Here is a 24525-nt window from a genome sequence, read left to right on the forward strand (position 1 = left end):
ATTTGGTGCTAGGAATAATCAGCCCCAGTATTCCAGTTTCAGTCAGCTCCAGGGAACACAGCAGCTTACCCCTGGGAGCCGGATTTGAGAAGAACCTCTCCATTAATCACCCTCATCTGCTTGGAAAACTGAATTTTTCCAGTATGGGCTTCTGCCATTATTTCACCAGGTTTCTGTGAAGGCTAAAAATGACATTATTTCACCAGGTTTCTGTGAGAAGTGTTCTATCATTGGCCACCAAATCTGGATGTTTTGTGCAGATGTATGCGAAGTTTAGAGAAAGAAAAGGAAGGAAAGACAAGAGGCCGGGCACCTTCCAAATTACCATTAACAGCATGAGTCTGTCAGAAATCTATCCGGTGAAGACTTCAGAATCTTCACTCTGTGGGATAGTTAATTAAAAGAACTTGTTTAGCAAAGGGGGTGGAGCGAGACAAGAAAATCAAATATTTAGTTTCAGTCAACAGCTATCACTGGCGAGCCTGTGTAATTCTCGAAGAGGCAGCAGCTGTGTCCCTACACAGGGCTGAATTTAGTAACACCAGCAACTGTCCTCACAGGTTCCTCATTAACGTATTTGAATTTGTTTTTACGGCCTTTTCCTAAACGAGAATGCACTGAGAGGCAGACCCCCTTTCTCTCTCGGTTTCATGTTTGCTTTCTCTTCACTGTAGTAGACACACATTTTTGAGGACACAACTCAGAGGCGGTTTGGATCCAGTTTAACACATGACTTTTCCAATTCAGTGAATTTTTCCTGAGTGTGGACTACACATGACGCACGGAACAGAACACAGTAGTTAAGACCCGGGTTCTGAGAGTCACGGTGACCTCTGTGTCCACCGTCTTTCTGAACATCTGATGGGGCAAAAAGGAGAGTTGGATCAAGGAATGAGCAGGGACCCCCTCACCTCCCTCCCAAATGTGTGTACTTTTTGCCCACAATTTTATCCGCATGTTTTTCTTCACCGCCCTCTCCCTCACAGACCTCTCCCTGGCTGCCTTGGCCCTAACTGATCTTTTCTGTCTTCAGGCCTGAATCTTACAGCATACATGTATACATCACTCATATCTGAGCTTGCCTCGCCACGTAAAATCGCTTGAAACTGGGAAAACCACGGAGGAGCGAAGGGATGGTTTGGGGAAACCTTGAAGAAAAACAAAGAGCCCAGATTCTGAGCTCAGAAGTCTGTAGGCCAATTAGTTAATTTCCGAAACCATCAGTGCTGTCGTTCATAGCACACAGAAGGCCCATACCTCATAAAGTCGGGAGATGCGAAAAAGGGAAGGTGCTTAAAATTTTTTGTAATGGTTATTTGTTTTTGAGAGACAGAGAGACAGAGCATGAGCAGGGAAGGGGCAGAGAGAGAGAGAGGGAGACCCATAATCGGAAGCAGACTCCAGGCTCCGAGCTGTCAGCACCGAGCCCGACGCGGGGCTCGAACTCATGAACCATGAGATCATGACCTGAGCCGAAGTCGTGCGGTTAATGGACTGAGCCACCCAGGCGTCCCGGGAAGGCATTTATTTTTTTTTATTTTTTTAAGGAACATATTTTAATTTTTTTTTTTTACCATTTATTCATTTTTTTGAGAGACAGAGAGACAGCACAAGCAGGGGAGGGGCAGAGAGAGGGGGAGACACAGAATCCGAAGCAGGCTCCAGGCTCTGAGCTGTCAGCACAGAGCCCGATGTGGGGCTCGAACTCATGAAATGCGAGATCATGACCTGAGCCGAAGTCAGACGCTCAACTGACTGAGCGACCCAGGCGCCCCCAGGGAAGGCATTTAAAGTACTTAGTGCAACACATGACACATAGGGAAGTGCTCAGTAAATGTTAGGTATTATTAGAGGTGAAAGGTGCACCCACGGCTACTGTTCTGTAGAGCAGAATACACTGAGGAGTGTAACATAATTACAAAGAGCTATGGGGACATGTGGTTGGAGAGGAGGGACAAATCCTTTCTAGCCAGGGAGAGGGGATAAGGAAGGATCCTTAGAGAAGGGTGCATTGGAATAGTGACTTGAGAAGGTATAGGATTTAACAAGTGGGGATTATGGGCAGTTCAGTTGGGGAAGGAAACCAAATGAACACCGGCTTCGGGCTGTGGTATCGCTAGGGCCTGCAGCGGTGTCTGGCATAAAAGAAATCCTTAGCCACTGTTTGGTGACTGCATATCAAAAAGACCAAAAGAGGCAATCAGCAGCACCAGTCTCATGGACAGTCAAACGTCCAGTTTGACCAGGGAGTTAACAGGAAATCATGCTAAAAAGATCTGTCCGGACTATGTTATCAAACAAAGTGAGAGATACAAGATGCACTGTAATTTGTATTCGTTTGGATAGTTTTTTTAAGTAGGTTGTACTTGGACATGGTGTAACCCTCTGAAGATTCACAAGAGTAGGCAGTGAAAAGTCAACGTCCCTCCAACCCTTGTGCCTTCGCCTCCGTCTTACCTTGTATAGAGGAAACCTCTGGAAAGAATTTGTTACTGGTTTCCTAGGTAAAACTCTCATACACTCTCTAAGCACACACACACACACACACACACACACACACGCACGCACACACACGCACACACACACACATACACGTACTCATACATCATGTATGCTTGGATAAAAGGTCACACCATGACATAATTTTTTTAAAAAAATTATTTATTATTATTGAGAGAGAAAGAGAAAGCACCTGAGCAGGGAAGGGGCAAAGAGGGGTGGGGGAGGGAAAGGAACCAGAGTGGAGACTGTGCTGACAGCAGAGGGCCCAATGTTAGGCTCGAACTCATGAACTATGAGATCATGACCTGGGCTGAAGCTAGCCGCTTAACTGACTGAGCCACCCAGGCGCCCCCAATGACATAATTTTTAAAAACAGTTTTTTTACTTATCTGAACATGTAAACTGTTAGATACACAAATGGTGAATGTCTATTTATGATGTTTAACTTGCTAATCACTCTTATTTATATATTTCAAACCACACATTATATGGGGCACCTGGGTGGCCCTGTCAGTTAAGCATCCAACTCTGTCTCAGCTCAGGTCTTGATCTCAGGGTCATGAGTTCGAGTGCCGCGTTGACCTCCATGTTGGGTGTAAAGCCTACTTGAAAAACCAGACAAAACCCCACACACACACATTATATAAAATAATGTTTACGTTGGGAGAGATTTTTCTACTCTCGCATTTCCTGAGTATAATTCAAAATCTTAATGTGCATCTTTAACATCGTTTTTGTAATCACTAGAGCCCTGCTTTGAGTCACCCAGCAGCTATCCAAGTACATCATCTGAATCTCCTCTAACATCTTTAGATACAATATTTTTGAATCCACTGCTATTGTGTCCCTGGATATTTTATTTCTGGTTGCAGTTACCCACCCATATAACATTTACATGATTGTTTTGCAGGTGTATATTTAGATCTTCACATCGTAACTCTCCGTGATACCACTTTTTATTTTATTTTTTTAGGTTTATTTATTTACTTAGAGCTCCCTGGGGAGGGAGCGAGCAGAGAAACAGAGAACCCCAAGCAGGCTCCACACTGCCAGTGCAGAGCCCAGTGTGGGGCTCAAACTCATGAATCATGAGATCATGACCTGAGCCAAAATCTAGAGTTTCTAACTTGCACAAGAGTAGAGAGAATTCTACAAAAACCTCCATATTCTTATTGGCCCAATCCAATAGTTATCAATATTTGAATATGATCACAATGCCATGGTAACACCAACACAATTCAGCAATCCCTTGATATCATCTAAAAGCCAGTCTACTCTCAGAGTTCCCCAGTTGTCTCAAAAATGCAGTTTTTATAGTTGATTCATTCAAATTAGCATCCAGAAAAGATCGACATATCGTGTCTCTTAAATCTCCGTGCTTTAAAGCATTTCCCCTTTTTCCATTCCCACTGATGGATTGACTAAATTAGTCACTGTCTTGTAGAATGTACCACTTTCTGGATTTGTCTGTTAGTTTCATTCAATGTCCTTTAACTTGCTCATCTATTACCTGTATTTCCTATCAGTGGAAGTTAGTCCTCAAAGCTTAATAAGATTCAAGTTCAACCTTTGGCAACATTCCTTCATAGGTCGGTTCTATGTATTTCATATTATATCAGAAGGCACACAGTGTCTGATCATCCCATTTTTCAGTGATGAATAGATTGATCAGAACAGTCAGTTGCGGGGGGCACCTGGGTGGCTCAGTTGGTTGAGCATCTGACTCTTGGTTTTAGCTCAGGTCATGATGTCAGGGTCGTGGGATCGAGCTCTTCATTGGGCTCTGTGATGAGTGTGGAGCCTGCTTGAGATTTTCTCTCTCCCTGTGCCCCTCTGCCCCACTCACACGTGCTCTCTCTCAAATAAATAAATAAATAAATAAATAAATAAATAAATAAATAAGAACAGTCAGTGGGACTCCCTGTCCCGTCTAATGCAAAGTTCTTCATCAGCCTTTCATCTAATGGTTTCATCTATTGATGACTGTACTGCCCAAATAATTATTAAATGAAGGATTACAAAATTGTGTTTTTATTTTTTTAAGTTTATTTATTTTGAGAGAGACAGTGCAAGTGGGAGAGGGGCAGAGAGAGAGCCAGCACAGAGCCCGATGCAGGGCTTAAACCCACAAAGCTGTGAGATCATGACCTGAGCCAAAACCAAGAGTTGGACACTTAACTGACTGAGCCACCCAGGTGCCCCCAGATCGTGATTTTCTAAAACTATCATACCTTCTACATTTTATTACCTGCAGTGCTTTTGTTGAAAAGAACTTTACCTCATCAGCTGGGGGTCTGTGGTTACTCTGAAATATAGTTCATACAGGCAAATCAAGTTAAATGCTTAAGTTTTAATTGCCAATTTCAGTGTAAGGAGTTGGTACCTGAGTTACTTCCAGAAGCATCCTATGAGGGGTGTTTTGATTTTAAGTGAGAGAAGGAAGCATTTTCTTTTATGAAAAAAATTTTATAAGCTCACTGGCCTTTATATATTGAATCCATTTCAGTCAGTTGTATTCACTGTTGTATTTGATGTTCCAACTCTCCTATCGTTGGCTAATGGGTGCCCTTTTCACTGCATTAATTTTGAAAGTGACCTTTACAAAGCTTGTTTATGACATCCAACACTTGCAGTTCTGATCATACCTTCAGAAATAATTTATTTACATCCTTTCTTTCCAATTCTGACAGATATTCTCTATGAGTATCCAAACTGGCATTGATTGAGAATATTTCAACCTAAGGTGTCAATCCCAAATAGTACTTTATGGATAAAAACAAATGAACATGAAGAATGACCATATTACAAGAGAGATTTTATAAGGATTTGAATATAAGGCAATTCCCCTTTTTCCTGAGGAAAAACTGGGGGGAGCGGATACCATACCTTGTATTTGGGCACATGTGGTACACATCTGTGTGTATTTGTGCATGTACACATGTGTTTGTTGTAGGTATATTTTTAACGCAGGTGGTAACATGTTATAAATCTCCTATTTTGTTCTTTGCCTGTGTCTTAGAGATGGTTTCGTATCAGTACCTCATTCTTTTTAACAGATGTGGTGTTTTTTTTTCTGGATGTACCATAATATAGTTAATCAGCGCCTCATCAATAGACGCTTAGTTTGTTTCCAGTATTTTCCTCACATAAACAAGGCTTCAGTGAAGATCTTCACAAAGAAGGCATTTCATACATATGCAAATCGATCATTAGGTTAAACTACTGAAAGTGGAATTGTTACATGAAAGGGTACTTTCTTTATAAATTTTTTAATGTTTATTTTTGAGAGAGAGAGAGAGACAGCGTGCAAGTGGGGGAGGGGCAGAGAGAGGGAGACACAGAATCCGAAGCAGGCTCCAGGCTCTGAGGTGTCAGCACAGAACCCAACGTGGAGTTTGAACCCAGAAGTGTGAGGTCATGAGCTGTGAGATCATGATCTGAGCCGAAGTCAGATGCTTAACTGACTGAGCTACCCAGGCGCCCCACGAAGGGATACTTGTAATGGCCAAGTTGCCCCCCACCATAGAGGTTGTTCCATGTGACATGCTGACTAACAATGTTAGTTGTTGGCCCACACCCTACCACCGCAGCCCCGTTAATTTATTTGGGAATCTAGGATTATAATAAAAACTCATACACACACTGATTTCCAAAAGGGAGAACGTTTAAGAAGGGGCTCTAGGGGCGCCTGGGTGGCTCAATCGGTTAGGCGTCCGATTTCGGCTCAGGTCATGATCTCGCAGTCTGTGGGTTCAAGGCCCACGTCGGGCTCTGTGCCGACAGCTCAGAGCCTGGAGCCTGCTTCGGATTCTGTTGTCTCCCTCTCTCTCTGCCCCTCCCCCACTCATGCTCTGTCTGTCTGTATATGGCAAACAAAAGGCTATATTGAAGGATCCACTGACCAACAGAATCTGTGTCTGTATGATGCCAAAGTACCTCGGTGGTATACCGCGTCTCTTTGTAGATTACACGAACCCCGCAGCTAAATTTGTCAGAAAGCGACCATGGCAGCACTGCTTGAAACTGATTTCCTCCTGTGAATAAGGACGTTTGGCCACAGGGATTTTGTCCAACGTCTGGATCTTTGCCAATCATATAATTTTATGGAATGATATGATCAAGCCATCAGTAATTGCAGATAAACCTCTTCTCTTGTTGTTTTGCAAGAGTTCAGTCCCTGTTCCCCTCAACTCATTTTCATTTTAAGGCTTGAGAAAGTAAATATATCATGTTAGGCCTTTCTCAGACTAATCTTTGCTACCCAGTGAGGAGCCCTCTTCTTCTGCCTCTGACATAAAGTTCCCATATGGAAGATGAATCGTTTTGAAACTTGTTTCTTAGAGGACTTGATGAATAACAGCTTGTTTAGAGAACCTGACAAAGGGGCGGAAAGCATAGAACTCAGGGATAAGTGCTGAGAATAAAACCTCTGACTTGTTTTGCTTTGTTCAAGAAACTATGCGCAAGAGCATAAGTGGTGTCTAGTGTGCTTACCCAAGCGATTCTTTGGGTAGGACCACCCAAAGCAGAAAAGTATTTGCTCCCTCATCGGATCTGTTTTGGGCTATACAAGGTAGCGCACAGCTAGGAGGCACTAAATAGATGTCGTCTGAGCTTTATAATAGCCTTTGTGATGAAGGAGATTGGGAATACATTAGCATTTGTGAAGAACAATGTTTATAGAGCACTGGAAGATGCTCTTTGTTCTACTTATTGCTCTTAAATGCACTGTGTTGTGTGCTGTCCCTTGTAAAGAAGGATGATGCCACTCAATCAGCCACCATTAGCAGGGCTTACACTTTGTTTTTTTTCCAGCCATAGTAATGAGCTTGTATGAAGCCGCCGGCCCCCCTTTCCTGTCTAGGCAGTCTTGAAACCAATGGCGTGCACTGTGTGAAACAGCTGGTTAGGCTTCATGTTGGCCTTTCCAGGGATTAAAGCCTGTAACTGTGGCCTCATTATCACTAGACTGTAACACATGGAGCTCCCTGGCCCCACACCCGTAATGTGTTACAGCTCTATTTAAAATTAGATGACCACGGATACTCTGGGGACCGTCATGCCCTAGCGAAGGAACAGAAAATTCCCTGTTCCAATCTATAATTCTACTAAGTAAAGAATGGACCACCTGGTCCCGGCTCCATTCTGGGTACTCAGAAAGGTACTTTGACAACATGATCTGTACAAAACTTTACGGTGGTTGTTTTTTTGTTTTTAATTTAGTGATACATTTTTAAGAGGCAAACTACACAAAAGGAAGCACTGGAACCCCCTCTGAAAGAGCTGTTGCCTGAGTGGTGACACTGTTCATCACCATTCCTGAACACAACAGGGCATGTGCCTCAACCAAATGAGTAGATGTACGGTAGTATTGGACCATATGATATCTAGGTATTTTTATGACAGGTGCATTAGTATAGCAAGATAAGGGCCTACATGTAGTAACTGTGTTTTGAATACTCAGCAGAACAGGAAGTCCCGCCCTAAGAACTAGCCCACTCTTGGCCACATGAGCAATCTTAATGGAGTCTGAAAACAAAAGAACCATCTCCTATTGTTATGCCAAAGGAATCAAACCGAGTTGTGCAGGGGCAAACTAAATGGCTTACAGAGGGGGCATGTGGACTAAGTTAAGCAGGAAATTAGAGGCAAGAGAAATATTTTAGGGAGGCACCTTCGCATAGTAGATACAAGGCCAGACTTTAGGAAGTACCACGCTTGCCCTTAGCATTGATGTAGAAAAGCTAAAGATCTGTAATGGAACATGAAATGGTAGTTAAGAGCGTGGACTGTGGAGCCCAACTAATGCATTTGTGAGTTCAGCTGCTGACAAACTGTGTAACCTTGGGCAGGTTACTTAGCATTCCCCAGTTCCAGGTTCCTCATTTGTAAAATTGTATAGGGTGAGCAGCGAGATCGCCCATTTGTAGAGAGCAAGCAGAGTGTAAGGTTCAATAAACAAGATGGCCTTTTCTATCAGCAGAAGTAGGAGTAGATGTAAAAAAACAACCATCCTTGGGGCACCTGGGTGGCTCAATCGGTTAAGCGTCTGACTTCAGCTTGGGTCATGATCTGGTGATTCACAGGTTCACGTCCCATGTCAGGTTCTGTGCTGACAGCTCAGAGCCCGGAGCCTGCTTCAAATTCTGCGTCTCCCTCTCTCTCTCTCTCTCTCTGCCCCTCCTCTGTTCATGCCCTGTCTCTCTCTCTCTCTCTCAAAAATAAGTAAACATTAAAAAAAATTAAAAAAAAATCCTCAGTGTGGATTAAATCCCTGTGACCTCATTAGCATCATATTTATGCTTATAAAACCTTAAATGTGAATATCGCCCTATCCTTCTGGCTCCCTTGCTCTTATTACCATGAGGCTCTCCTTGGATCTCCCTGAGCTCTCCAGTCGTCTTGCCCTCTTCCTGTTCTCTTAGTCAGTGAGCTTCCTTCTAGCCTCACTTGCCTGCCTTTCTTTCCCTCCTCAAATCCATTTCCATGCTGAAATACGAGTGATTAATCTAAATTATAAATCTTACCATGCTGTGGCTCTGGCAACTACTCATGATCATGGCTTGATATCGGCTCTTAGCAGGAAGCATCAAAACCTGATGAAGATTGCTGATAATTAAATGGACTTGTCTTGGGAGGAAAAGGGAGAAACAGTGCATTGTTTGTTTCTTTCTAGACTCTTTAGGCTAGATGCCAATGTTTCCATTTGAGTACTAAGTGCTTGGCCAGGTCAAGAAGAAATTGTTGATGAAGTATCTAATGTGATGCCAAGAACCCAGCAGTACTCATCACACTGTAATTGATGATGAGGCCCAACAGTTGAGCAATCTGTTGGTTTAATATTCTTGAACCATCGTGGAGGTTAACTGAAATATCTCTTGCTCAAAATTGGGAGGCTTTTGTTACTTACTAGCTGTGTCATCTTGGGGCACATTCATCCTACTCTCTTGGCTTCAGATTTCCCATCTTTAATGAAGTTAAACTGGATGATCTCTCTTTTCCCTTGAGTCCTGATAAGGCATGCTTTCTTTATACCATCTGAGTGACTGAGGTTTGGAAGAAACAAAAACCCCATCATAAACAAATGTTCCCCCCGTTGCAATCTGGCTTCGATATAACTGGAATGGAGACATAAGAGAGATCAATGTAATTAACTGGCATAAAAATTAAATTGACAGTGTTGACCATTTTGGCCCACCAGCCCAATATACTCGAGAATTGGGAGTTTTAACTTTCATATTTGTTAGTTTGATTCCTGGCATTCTTATGTCCCAAAATGCTGCATGGAACTGCCTTTTTTTTTCTTAAAGTGATTGATTGATTGATTTTGTAAAGATAGCCTTTGAGATACTTCAACATAGCCCAGGCTGTTACAAGGCCCATTTTGGGGGGAATCAGTGTGACATGTTTGTTGGTTCAAAGATTGTTTCTTTAGGAGTATACACTACTGTTCTTCCCTCTTACAAGGAAAGTGCTTCCCAGCTTCACCACGAAGGATCCCCTCAGTTATTTGTTTTTATGAACTCTAGGACATGAATAATTAAAAGTATTAGACCATATTATTAAACAATAGCTTATTTCTCAGACTTTGTAAGGCAAACACTGTGTAACTGCTGCTTAGAGCTTTTGATCAGTGAGCTATGCAAGGTAATCAAAAGTTATCATTCTCGCTGAAAAGAAATGTATTTCTTTGAAATGAAGGAATGAAATCTTTTCTTATGAAAAGAAAATGATATTTTAATTAGTTCCACCTTAGGTAAATGTAAAATTCCTGTTAGGAATTTGGAAATCAAATATCTTGGAAACTCCCAGATATTTAAATGAGATGCCTAATAATAATATAATATAATATAATATAATATAATATAATATAATATAATTCCTAATAATAATGGCTTTCATATTATTATCATATTAATGGTTATTACATTAATAATGGTAACTATTATTATTAGGTTGGTTGTTGCCTAATATATTCATTAAGTTCCCAAACTATAGACTATGGATGATGATGGTGATGATGATGTCAGTGCTGATGTGTATTGGCAATGTGTTTGAAGAACTGGCTTTCACCACCATATACATTTAATCCTCCTTTATTCCTGAGCTACGTAGAGGTTAAATTACTTACCCAGGGTCACACAACTAGGAACTGGTGGGATTTGAACCCAGGAAGGATTGAGCAGATGGGGGCAAGGACTGTGGTTCATAACCTAAGAGCAGGCAAGGAGAGCACTTGGCTCAAAGGAATAAGTGAAGGAGAGACATTCACATTCATACCAGTTGAATCTTAAATTGTTGGACTATGGGAAGGCATCAGAGCTGTCGTGTGGAGAAGTGTTTGAGGTGCAAAGATCAAGTGGGAGGCAGGGCACGAAATTGTATTCTGCAGGTTAGTACCTGAGTTTGCGTTGAGGATTCTGTGAAGGCCAAAAGTTGGGCCAACCAAGAACTTAGTGATCAGAGCTGTGAATTCCAAGCACCTGACATGTTTGGGGGTGGGGGGTGGGGTGAGAAGAGGGGTGGAAGAGAATGTCACCATTTTAAGGCTGGGAACAAGAGTTGAGGAAGGAGAAAATGGCTCCCCCTGGACAATTGCATGTAGGCACTAAGGTGGGAGAAGGGAGAATGAGAAAAGCTAATTTTTTAGTTAATAACTGATGTTCTAGAATTTCAGGGTCTTTAGACCTCTGTGGATTAGGGATTTTTGGCAATTCTATGCCACAGAATGCCACAAAATCCAGGATATTGGGATTCCAGCGTTAGGACTCTAGCAATTTAAGACAATGAAATGCAGAGGGAGGTTGGGGGGCCCAAAACCCAAGGATTTGAAAGGTAAATCTCTAGAGATGTTAAACACTAATCCCCTTTGCACTCCAAGTCAATCACAAGTTTAGCTTTTAGGACAGTAGAAATGGGATTGGGGGCAGGGGACAGGGTGGTGAATAGGGGAAAGCCACTGGGGCAGGGATGTTGGGCCTCTCTCCCTAGCAGCTTTAGCTGGAGCAGCTCCTATTTTATATTGAGGGATTTTTACGTATGGTTTTGTTCAATAAAGGCATTCCAAAAAGAAAGAAAAAGGCAAAAATACTAAGGAAAAAAAGGGACGTGGAACCTCTATAAAGCATTCCAGTAAGCCCCCTTTGTCCTTTGTCCTTTTTGTTTCTTTTTAAGTTTATTTATTTATTTTTGACAGAGAGAGAGAGAGAGAGAGAGAGAGAGCGAGTGAGAGAGAGAGGGGGAGGGGGGAGGGCAGAGAGAGAGGGAAAGAGAATCCCAAGCTGTCAGCACGGAGCCCAACGTGGGGCTCGATCTCACAACCGTGAGATCATGACCTGAGCCGAAATCAAGAGTTGGCTGCCCAAGCTACTGAGCCACCCAGGTGCCCCACTACCTTTGTCCTTTTTGAAAACAGGGACAAGCACTAGCAAGGATGTTTTGGCTTGGAGATGGGGAAGTAAATTGATAATAATAGCAGTTACCGTGTTAAGCGCCAACTCTGATCTGGGCACAGGACTGAATGCTTACATAGATTGTGCCTTTCAATTTCCTGTGGGTCTGTGAGGAAGATGCTATCATCTCATTTTGCAGATACTGTTACTTTTATGGCATCTGAAGGAAATGTGCAAGAAAAGGTATTTTTTAAATATTTATTTATTTTGAGGGAGAGAGAGAGAGCATGTATGAGCAGGGGAGAGGCAGAAAGAGAGAGAAGGAATCCCAAGCAGGCTCAGCGCTGTCAGTGCAGAGACAGATGTGGGACTCGATCTCATGAACCATGATAATCACTTTCTGAGCTGAAATCAGGAGTCACATGCTTAACCTCAGACTGAGCCACCCAGGTGCCCCAAGTAAAGGCATTTTTGAATATAATCCTACAAACAGATTTAGGTAGTTGTTCGGGGCTCATGCAGTTGAAATACACACCAAGTCAAGGTGATCTATTCTTTTGAGCCCAGGTGATTCTGAGTTCAGAAGGACCAATCACAAAGTGGCCCCTGAAATCAGAAATGTCTGATAGCTTATTCCACAAGGGAAGTGTTTTATGTTGGTTTATGTAGAAGATTCCTCCACAGAAAGGAAAGGTTTTGTTGCAGTTGCATGTTTGTTTGAAAAGACTTTTATTAATTTGTTCATTCAGCAAATACTTAATGAGCACGAACCGCGTGCTCTGAACCCAGAATCTCAAATACACAAAACTGAGAGGCTGATTTCACATCAGCCTCAAACCTGAGGAATTTCTGAAACTTGTAAGTCCTGCTTTAGGTGACACCTGTTGAGTAAGGGCAATTTTTTAGTCAAGTTCCAATAGATATGTATGTACCTATGCAGAATGAAGAGAGCAGAATTTGTAGATTGTACATCATGAAATTCAAGAACCTTAGAATTTAGGGAGCTTGGCTGGCTCAGTCAGTGGAGCGTGCAACTCTTGATCTCGGAGTTGTGAGTTCAAGCCCCACGTTGGGCATAGATACTACTTTGAAATAAATTTTTTGGGGCTCCTGGGTGGCATCCAACTCTTGATTTCAGCTCAAGTCATGATCTCATGGTTCGTAAGTTCAAGCCCCAAGTCAGGCTCTATGCTGATAGCACAGAGCCTGCTTGACATTCTCTCTCACCCTCTCTCTCTGCCCATCCCCCACTCATTCTCTCTCTCTCTCTCTCAAAAAAAAAAAACCCAAAACCTTTAAAAAATAATAAAAATAATTAAATAAATTTGAAAATTTCAAAAAAATAAAGAACTGTAGAAATAAAGTGGCCCATTTCCTATATTTTACAGGTCAGAGTCAGACAGACTTGGACTATAAGCTGTTTAACTTAGGGCAGGTCACTTCACCTCTCTGAGCCTCAGCTTCCTTGTCTGTAATGTGGAGGTAATAGACATAAGGTGATTTATATTACATTCTTAGTGCATTGTCTGACATGCACAACATGCTCCATATATTTTTACTGTTCTTGTGATCACTATTTTCTCAGTTGAGGGGACTGAAGCTCAGAACAGGGAAGTGACTGGCCCAAGGTCACACAGCTTGTTGATGTTAGGATAAATATTAGGACTCAGATCTCTCTTAGTAGTCAAATAGTCCTTATACTACCCCACTCATTTTATTCATTAGGAGCAGTAATGTAAACTTCCTAGGCTTAGGAGAAATATTTTGGTTCATCCAAGTAGAAGAAGGGAGAAGAATGGCAAAGAAATGGCTGACATAAGAAAAGAAATCCTGGACCCAGAAAACAAAAGAGCAAGTGATGTATAGAGAACAAAGGAGCAACAACAATTACTAGAAATTTTAAGTAGCAGTGTTGGAGCATTACCGTGTCCTGTGAATCACAGGACTGATCTCCATTCTTATTCCTTTACTCACCACAAACATTTCGATGAAATTGACGGGGTTTTCCTTTTTCTTGGGAATAGAGGTAGGGATGTGGTTTAGAATGCATGTGTGTTTCACAGAACGTTATCACTGTGAATTCAGCTTCACTACACAATTTCTATGTGCAAAGCAAAGACCCCTACAATTGAAGTTAGAATGGGAGCATGAATACTACCAGGACCTTAGGAATGATAGATTTTTAAAGGGTGGTGGGTTGGAGGGAAACGTCATAGAAGCTGTTGAGAAATTTTGAAAAAAAAAATGTCTCAATAGTAAGGCTGCGTTGTCGTTAACTTGGTGTAGCTGCAGCACTAGGTAAGTACGGCACTGAGTGTGATTGATTTGTTACATAAAAATATTCTTAAGAGTCAGAAATCTATGAGGGGTGCCCGGGTGGCTCAGCTGGTTGAGAGTCCGCCTTCGGCTCAGGTCATGATCTCACGGTTTGTGGGTTCGAGCCCCGCATCGAGCTCTGTGCTGACAACCCAGAGCCTGGAGCCTGCTTCGGATTCTGTGTCTCCCCCTCTCTCTGCCCCTCCCCAACTCATGTTCTGTTTCTCTCTGTCTCAAAAATAAACAAATATTAAAAAAAAATAAAAAAAAAGAGATATCTATGGGAAAAGCACTCTGTCCATGTGCTAAGAGGAAAGGTTAATTTACAGTTGCCTAAACAAGAGATGATGTATTATTTCCTAAACCGTACTTCAGTTTAATCAGAGGACTACAATGTTAGCTGTTGCCACATCCGGGGAGTATTCAGAATATTCCAGGAGCTTCCTAAAAGGAGCAGGGCCATTTTGCTCAATTCATTACTGCATAGTGCTGGAAAGTCCGACTGGAATTACTGGCCCACCCAAAGGGATACATTAAGACTGTTTCAGCTGTAATTACCACACAAAAGGGGCGCTCCGTGCTTATTTCATCCTTGAATCTTGAGTTTGCTGATTTCCCTCTCCTAAAAATAATGACATTTTATTTCAAGTAAAATCTATGGATAGCAACTGGATTGCTTATTCATTTGATAACTTTCACCTTCACAGGGCATCAGGTACTGTTTATACAGCGCTAGACATTGCAACAGGACAAGAGGTGAGTGCTAACATTCAATCCTGATTTTTTAATTGTCCTTTAATTCACACGAATCACATTTCTTCTTTGATAGCACCTATATCTGATAAAATGGGCGGCACTGGGTTGACGTGGGAATCTATTTCATAGATGTCCAAAGTGTCTAAAGTGGATGGTTTACTCGTGATTGACCAAAGAAAAGGGGTATGGGTTTGTGGCACTGAGAAAGAGCCTAGTAAGGTAAAGAATTTGTATGCCTTACTCTGTGTGCCAAATATATATATATATGTGTGTGTCTATATATATATATATATATATATATATATATATATATGCGTGTGCATGTTTAATGACTGTAACTCATTTGTGCATTTTAATCACCATTCAGGTGGCCATAAAGCAGATGAACCTTCAACAGCAGCCCAAAAAGGAATTAATTATTAATGAAATTCTGGTCATGAGGGAAAATAAGAACCCCAATATTGTTAATTATTTAGATAGGTAAGTGGTTTCCCTCATTGTGTACTTATTTTCTTTTCTTGGCAAATTATTTTATTTAACATCTGTTCATTTAGCATCCGTTCTCCAAATACTTCTCAATTGCTAGAAAAACCTCGCGGATGCTGCAAAAGAGTAGAGTATCACATCTATTGCTAAATTTGCACCCACTTTTCTTTGTCCACCATCAAACATTTGAAGACACATTTTATGGTCTTGCTTCTAAGCATGAGCAGTTTGTGTAATTTCCTTTTGAGCATCGTGACTCCGTGTTGGCAGGAAATAGACTACTGCGTATAGAGGAGAGCTGTGGTGTTTTAAACACTTCATCAACTGTTTGGAGCCAGTGCAGTCTCTGGGTGTCTAAGTGAAGAGGGCTGGCTGTAATGGCCCCGCTTTAATGGGCGCTTTGTGATTAACTGACAGTGAGGTCTAGGGAATTGAGACTTTAATCTCAAACCTTTTTCCTAGACCAGGTAATTAATGTCTCTTTCATCAGTGGTATTAGCAGTGGGTTATAAATAGGCATTTAAAGACAGCGCTAACTCTTCACTTGTGGTTAACATCTGTCTCATTCAATTTCAGTAAGTGTTTGTTTAGCACCGCTGTGCTGTGTACTCTGGGGGGATATAAAGGAAGTAAGACTAGGTCTGCAACCTCAATGAGCTTAAAATCTTGCTTTCTGTGTTTTGTGCCAGGTGGACCGGTGGGAAAGAAAGAGGGGGAAAGGGAGATTAAAAAAAAAAAAAGGAGTCAAATTTTACAGGCGAAGCCTATGTTTCATAAAGTGCCATTTAGGGACTATCTGTAGCAGAGGGACTTCACTCTGCTTTTTTCATTTTGTCAAAATGGCATTTGTACAAAATGGAGATTTCTAGGATGCTTTCTGTTACTGATGAGGTAGAGCCTGTAATTTTCACATTTAATAGGCTCCCCAGGTGAATCTTATAGGCACTGCAGTTCGAGCACCACTGGATAGAAAGTCTTGCTTCTTATTGATGTCAAACTTAGGGCAGGACAGGATCAGTGGGCTCACTCCATTCTCCAAAATTTCTCTCTCGCTGAGTTGGGGCGGGGAGGGGAAGAGAGACCCGATCATCCTGCTACTGTGCCTTCAGATGACTCCAGATGTTTTGAATTTTGTCCAAATTGTAGGGCTCTGGTGACCTTCCTCCCCATGTTTGATCATCTGCGCGTGCTCCTCAATAGGTGCCTAAAGAAATTGGGCATGTTGCCCCTGATTTCTGCTGGAGGATTGAGACCTCAGCACGGTAAATCCATGGTGAACAGGAGTCTTTTTGATTCAGAAACTGCTTGAAAAGAGTTCAGTAATTAATCCAGTAGCCTCAAAATCAATGCTGAGATCTGAATGCATATCTTGCAACTCTGTATACCATGGGCCACTTCAGTCCAAGAAGTCAACATTATGGCATATGATATAACATAGTGGCTATTCACTGATCCTGTTTATTGAAAGTAGCTTTTATAGTGGAATGACTGACAGTAGTCAGTCACCAGAGGCCTCCTTGCTCTTTTCCTTCCTCCATGGTGTGCCGTTATATCTGATGATCCTTTGACTTTCATGCATATTCTCTAATGCTAAGGAATATCTCATCACCGTCATGGATATTTTCCTCTTGTTATATAATGTGGCCAAATGCAGACATTAATTCTAAATTACCTTAATGGGGATATAAAAGAGTCCCCACTTCCTTAGACCTGAGTCAAAGTCTTTTTATTCTCTTCTTATAGCTACTTAGTGGGTGATGAACTATGGGTGGTCATGGAATACTTGGCTGGCGGCTCTTTGACTGATGTGGTCACCGAGACCTGTATGGATGAAGGCCAGATAGCAGCTGTGTGCAGAGAGGTAAGAAAATAGAGCGTTTCTAGCAGATGACAACACTAAAACCGGCAGTTCTTTTTCTCTGATTATCCAGAATGTGTAGAACATCAGAGCAATGATCGCGTGTCTTTTCTATGAAAAAAATTGGAGAGCCTAACTTCAATTTAAATCCTTTCCTAATCGCACTTTCCTACCCTCCCTTCCCAGCCTGTTGTATATTCTGGTCATTTTGCTATGGATCTTTTGAACTCTGTTACGCCATTTGCAAGGTGAATGCTCGGCCTGCATGTTGTAGTCTCGATGAACACGGAAAATAGCAATGGTGGCACGGAAGTTTCTTCACATTTGGGGGGATTTTTACACGCTGATGATTTTGTCCTGCACGCACAACGTGAGCCACGTGAATTACAAACCACTGTAATCCCATCATTCTCGAGAAGGCAATTTAAGCAAGGTCCTCCCTCAGCCCAGACAGTCGTTGCTTTCACAGTCCAATTTGGACATCCCTCACCCCCCTCCAGGGGGCCTGAGTCTGCCTCTTTTCCAATAACGGTGTCATATCCCTGGTTTTGAGCTAAACGGAGGACATGTTTTCTTATATTTTTTTCAATATTTAAAAACACACCCCTCTTTGGAGTCTCATCCGGGGCATTACCCTCCACCCCATTCATTGTGGTGAGGTTTTCTCTAGACACAAATAGGAACTCTGACCCACTGCTGCAACTTGAAAACCAATGGCGGGAACACAAAACCAAGTAATTTCGGCCAGTCTTTGCTTGCGTTTTATTTTAAATGGTTTGCTCAAATTTCCTCCTCCCTTGCTCTCCTCCCATCTGCCTTTCCTCCTCCCCAAGGATGCACGCATATCCACCAAACACATGTATTTTCTATTCATGCAGTGAAGCAAGCTTCTAATCCTTAGGAGAATATTCTACCCTGAGTCTACGGTTTCCATGTTGCATGGTGCAAAGCCATTTCCAAGCAAGTAACTGTAACCACTTCATAGACTAGAAGTGGTTCCCAACCATGGCTGTCCATCAGAGGTAGCTTGGGGCACTCGTTTTAAAGGCAGATTCCTGGGTCCCACTTCAGGCCTACTGAATTAAATACCGTGGATACAGAAGCTTAGTACACCTGTTTAAGACCAAGCTGAATCCGTACCCTCCAGATACTAGGTCAAAGTATGATTATTAATTGGTTAGTTTGGCTGACTCAGAAGCTTTTATAATGTATTCTGCTAAGTTACAGCATTGATGTAAACAGTAATGTGATTTCAAAATGATAATACAATAGTAATCTATTTTCCTTGACAATGCAAAAGTATGCCTTTGCCCCAAGTATATCTAGAAACGAAATGTAAATTGTTTTAAATTCTTTGCGATATAATTAGAACTTTTTTTTTTTTTTTCTGATTCAATAGTGCCTCCAAGCTTTGGATTTCTTGCACTCAAACCAAGTGATCCATAGAGACATAAAGAGTGACAATATCCTTCTTGGGATGGATGGCTCTGTTAAATTGAGTAGGTATTTTGGTTCAGATGGTGTTTGAAAGAATATTGGAGGATTTCTGCTCATTTACTGTCTATCTTGAGATGAAAATGGCTATTGAAGGTGATTGGTTTAAAGGCATTTAGAGCCCAGTTTGAAGTAAAGAATTTTTTTCTAATTCTGTGTTCCTGTAGATCGTGGCCAGATTCTGAGGGGTTAACATTTCAGAATTTCTAGTGACTTCTATCTGCTGGATGATAAATACCTAAATAGAAAGCTGAAAGATTCTATAAGTTAAAAGGAACAGTAATGGGGAGGGAACCAGACTGAGGTCTAGGAAAAATGACATCACATTCATAAGTTATTTCAGACCCTTTTAAAATCAGGGCCACTGGAGAGATCAGGTAATAATAGATATGAGCTAGGGAGTTGTGGAAGCTCAGTGTCGAACAGAAGAAGGTACAGCCATATCTGAAAGTGATCTATTGTTAAAAAAAAAAAATAAGAAGAATTTGGGGCACCTGGCTGGCCCAGTCATTTGGGCGTCTGACTTGATTTCAGCTCAGGTCATAATCTCACGGTCATGGGATCAAGCCCCTTGTTGGACTCCATGCTGAGCCTGCTTGGGATTCGCTCTCTCCCTCTCTCTCTGCCCCTCCCCTGCTCATGCTCTCTCTCTCTCTCTCTCAAAATAAATAAACATTAAAAAAAAAAAAAAACAGGGGCGCCTGGGTGGCTCAGTCGGTTGAGCGTCCGACTTCAGCTCAGGTCACGATCTCGCGGTGAGTTCAAGCCCTGCGTCAGGCCCTGGGCTGATGGCTCAGAGCCTGGAGCCTGCTTCGGATTCTGTGTCTCCCTCTCTCTCTGCCCCTCCCCTGTTCATGCTCTGTCTCTCTCTGTCTCAAAAATAAATAAATGTTAAAAAAAATTAAAAAAAAAACCCAGAGGAATTTGACTTGATTTTAATGGACTTTTCTTCTCTGCAGCTGATTTTGGGTTCTGCGCCCAGATCACCCCTGAGCAAAGTAAACGAAGTACTATGGTGGGAACTCCCTATTGGATGGCACCTGAGGTGGTGACTCGAAAAGCTTACGGTCCGAAAGTTGATATCTGGTCTCTGGGGATTATGGCAATCGAAATGGTGGAAGGTGAACCCCCTTACCTTAATGAAAATCCACTCAGGGTAAGTAAAATGAAAACATAGGTAATTCAGCCCCCAGGAAAGGGGCCAAATGTAATTCCTTGTCTCCACCAAAAGTGCCCAGAACAGGCCCTTCCCTGAGACGAGTGACACAGAAGCTCCAAGTTCTACTTCGCAAAATTACCGTGAGCTCATGTCAGTATCTCTTAAGGTGTCTCCGCGGTTTTTCCAGGTGCTTTGATATCAGGATTTCTAACGGCAGGGGTCTATAAAATTCTTCAGTATCGCTTTCTACTGTTAAAAAAAAAAAAGCATAGCTCAAAAAAAAAAGTGAGATGTGGGAAGAAAAGTATTTTTTATCACAAGCCATGGTTCAATGATCTATCTAGGAAACACTTGTTGTACAGTCACGTTAACAAAGTGAATAAACGCATTTCCAGGACACCTATAATTTTTAAATTAGATTTTGTCTCATTGTCAGTAATGATTTATTGAGCAGCCGCAGCTGGGTGGGTATCGAATGGAACACGAGAGAGACGCCGTGCCAGCCTGGTGGAAGCACAAACTTAATTAGACTGTCTAGTAGAAAATTAATGGAGATAGTTTGTGTTGGGTAACTCAGTTTGCTACTGCAGAAGCAGGTTTGGTCCTCTTGTGGTCTGGTTACCTCTGGAAAGAGAAAAGCTCCGTTTCACAGCCTAACACCATCTTTATTCAGAGAGAAGCCATGGATCACGAGAGTAAAGGGCAAAGGAGCAGGAACGAAACGCCCGCTCAGCCCTGAAGTGAGCCAGCAGCTATTTTGTTGTGTAGAGGCTAAGGGAGAGCCAGAAGCTGTGTTACATATTTAAAGGGCATCCCGCTTTTGAAAAAGGAAACGCGCACACATTCAAATTCTACTCTCAAAACACAAATAGGGTGCCAGCGCCAAAGGCATCCTGTGTATTGTTTACACCATTACCACTGAGTCTAAAATCGAATTTGGTCCTTGGTATAAACAAATTGTCCTCGGCAAATGGTTCGGCGTCTACATGTTAAGCTGATAAAATCCATCTTCAAGCCAGATATACGTGGCTTTCTGGATATGTAAAGCAATGTACAAACTAATTGTCTAGTTGTTTTCACATTGAACCTTTTGTAGTTGGGAGCTGTGTTCCCGCGAATGGAGAGGGGGACAGCCTCCTCCTCGTCCCCTCCTAATTCCTCTCTGGCACTTGGCCTCTTGTCCAGTCCCTGCACTGATTAGAAAACAACAGATAGGAGCAAATGCCCTAATGAATGCTACGGGCTATTGCTCTGGTCTCATGAAACAATCTGGAAGTGAGATGTGCACATTGATTAGCTGCCTGCGGGGCTGAGTGGAAAAGAAGGGGCATTTTCCCACCGTTTGTGGGTCAGCCCTCCATGAATTTAATCAAGCCCACCCCTGACCTATGGACCAGCGCATCAGGATAATTACTTGGGCTTATCCTTATTGTTTAACCACCTTTGCCCATTAAGAAATAGCAGTGAAAGAACACATCAGGCCTCTTGTTTCCATGGATTTCCTCCACTAAGTCTTCGGAGTTTGGAGGCACTAAACGGATTACGGCTATTTTGCTTTCTGCCTTCTAATGAGTAATTTACAACCTGCAAAATTTAAGGATTAAATAAATGGTGCTGTAAAGCAACTGGTCTCGGTAATGCATTTATTACCTTCCTCAGTTCCCCAATTACAATTGATCGCTCTTTAGCTAGGCTGTTAATTGTTAGAAAAAAGGAAACAAGTTTTAATCTTTATAGGCATCTTCCAGCCTAGGATTAGAACTCATAATGAACAGCTTGTCTCTTAGAATCCACAGCCTTGTATCTAAACAAGTACTTTCAGATTAACAAGCCACCAGGTTCAGGAAGCCTACATTAAGGCCATAACAAAAAGACTTGTCAGAAAGACCACCCTGTTGAATTCCACTGATAAGGATTTAGCCTAACTTTGCTCATTACTCTCTGTGTGTGATCAACCCCCAATGACTCAATCAATCAACAGGTCCATATTGAGCCAGTGCTCGCTCTCTCTCTCTCTCTCTCTCTCTCTCTGCTAGGTGCCACAAGTGTTTTTTGAGTTTTGATTTTAAATATGTTGCCCTTGTGTTTGCTTAGAGAAAATACAAGGTCTTGGGATATATGCCCTTATTTGGGATTTGCAAAATGTGGTCTCCAAAACCATAGAGAGATTGGAGAGGAAAAGACATAACATGAGCCTGTCAGAAACCTGTATTTTCTTGGGTCCTGGTGACCAGGCTATGTGTGGGGAATTGCAGAATTACAGAGCTTTGGGAGAGGTATGAAAGAGAGGTAGATTAGTCCTTCTTTCTTTGAAATCCTTCCCATACTACCACCCACCCACCCCTTTGGGCTTTGAGGAGGAAAGAAGGAAAGAAGTGGAAGGAAGCAGCGTGGTAGAGGGTAGCACATCATAGTGAAAATTTTGGCCCGTGTAGTCAGGTGGATCCGGGTGTGCCCTGCCTCCACAACCTAGAACCTCTATAACTTTCAACAAGTCACTTAAAACCTTTGTAACCCTGTTTCCTTTGCATAAAATGGGGGTAATACCTGTCTGGCAGAGGTAGCGTGAACACTGAATAAAATAATGCATGCAAATCACCTAGCACAGTGTCTAGCTCATTGTAGGAAATACATATATATGTATATTGTTTTCCAGTTTAGACGGGGTTCTGTAAAGCTCTGCCACAGAGCTTTGGGTTTGGTTTAGTCCTTGGCGTGGGAACCTGACATCACTGGTTCTTAAAGCTCCTTAGAGAGATAGATTGATTATACAAATAGAAAAGTCAGAAAGGAAAAAGAAAGGATCCTCAGAGTGCTTTTTACACATTCATAAATGGAAATTGGATTCCCCACTTCTGCAAAAACTTCCCCTTCACGGTAGCTATACTCCGGTCCCCACAAAAAGTAGACGGTTCTGCAGAGCTCAGTAAAATTACAATGAACAGGTAACACAGGAGAGGTTCAAGGTGAAGACTGGGGCTGTACATTTGGGGGCTTCTTGCCTTTTGTTGTGGTTTTGTGCGTGTGTCTCTATTGGGTCAGTTACAACTGAGCAAGCTCTTTATGAATGCTGCCAGTTAACATATCGCTGATGCAAGGAATCAGCTACTTCCCCCCGCCCCTAGTTATAAAGTGGTTGGAATTGTTTGAATGTAATTCACTCCGTACTGACTGACCCAGTTTGCTCATAAAATGAGTTTTAAAGGTCGTAGAATTATTTACTGATGTTATGAGGTTGGTACCCTTCCAGAGACAGAGAGGAGACAAGCTTCTTACCGTCCCCCACTGCCTGAAGTCTTTGCACTCAACATAATTGGCCTCGAACATGTTGTTCTGTGACCCATGGACATTTTTAGTGCGGTCTCCAGTAATAAAGTGCCTTGTTTCTTCTGTTTGCCAAAGCGACGGGATAAAATCGAACTTCGCCTGTGGATATGCCAATCAGTGTTGGTGTTCTGCTCATCTCCCCAACTTTTTTTTTGAATTGGAGATATGTGGTCTAAAACCTGTGGTCACAGTGACCCGCTTCTAAGTAAAGAGGGACGATCATTTCCATAAAACGGATCTTTTGCTTGTTTTTCTCAGCCCCAAAAGAGTACCCCTGTATGAACTTTGCATTCACATGTAATTGGGCTGTTCTTATCAATGAGTTTTGATGGAATTTGGTATTTGTGAAATGTCCCAGTGACATCCGGTTGAGGTCCCTAGTGGACGGTGGGCAGATCCCTTTTTTACATGTGATTTTCCAAACCTTTATCCTAGTTGAAATGAACTTTAAATGTTGTCTTTCTACCCTTGCTTCAAGCGTCTGTGACACGGTAGCAAGCATTGGATGTTTGGAAGGCTGTTACTGGTATTAATAAGGGACGTCTGAATGCTAAAAACAGTATATAATGTAGGATGCGAACCACTGACCCCATACCAGTGGATCTGCCCTGTGGTTGTGCACTGGAATGACCTAAGGAGCTTTAAGAACCAGTGATGTCGGGTTCCCACAGCAAGGACTAAACCGAATCCAAAGCTCTGTGGCAGAGCTTTATAGAACCCTGTCTGAACTGGAAAACAGTTCTTCACCAGCCCTCTTTGAGCATGATTCTTCAACCAGAAAAGATCATACTGTTATTCTGTACACATTTCTCCGTTTCCCCTAAAAAAATAAAATACCGTGAGTAACTCTGTCAGAGCCCTGTTGAAAAATCCCTTTGCACTTTATGGCATTTTCTGATTTCCCAGTCCGGTGGCACTATTAGAAAAAGGAATGACCTTAGCTCAGCATATACGTCCATGATACGCCATTTCTTTTTCAATTTTACTGATCCCAAAAAACAGAGTTTATCATGACGACGTGTTAGCTGCTGAGTACATTATTTATTATTTATTATCGGTGATAATAAAGCTATCAGTCTGACTGCTCACGATTAGGAGTGCATGACCTGGATGGCCAGAGAGAAGGGAGGGCACGGATCAAAAATCCGTCCTATTGCGTACCCTACGAGGACAATGAGGCTCCCTGTTCTCCCTTTCCCCGCACCTAAAGCACTGCGCTAATGTCAGTTACCCTT

General features: G+C 42.1%; 1 protein-coding gene across 4 annotated transcripts in view; it reads left to right on the plus strand.

Moving 5' to 3' along the window:
- PAK3 (p21 (RAC1) activated kinase 3) overlaps nucleotides 1-24525 on the plus strand; it is a 121479-nt gene that overhangs the window by 81173 nt on the left and 15781 nt on the right. For all 4 annotated transcript variants that reach the window (XM_030306107.1, XM_030306111.1, XM_030306108.1 and 1 more), the window contains 5 exons: nucleotides 14918-14966; nucleotides 15334-15446; nucleotides 17196-17313; nucleotides 18710-18809; nucleotides 19764-19960. In XM_030306107.1, the coding sequence (XP_030161967.1) occupies nucleotides 14918-14966; nucleotides 15334-15446; nucleotides 17196-17313; nucleotides 18710-18809; nucleotides 19764-19960 (577 nt within the window). The remainder of the gene's footprint in view (nucleotides 1-14917; nucleotides 14967-15333; nucleotides 15447-17195; nucleotides 17314-18709; nucleotides 18810-19763; nucleotides 19961-24525) is intronic.

Source organism: Lynx canadensis, chromosome X (assembly GCF_007474595.2).
Source record: "Lynx canadensis isolate LIC74 chromosome X, mLynCan4.pri.v2, whole genome shotgun sequence".
Taxonomy (NCBI): domain Eukaryota; kingdom Metazoa; phylum Chordata; class Mammalia; order Carnivora; family Felidae; genus Lynx; species Lynx canadensis.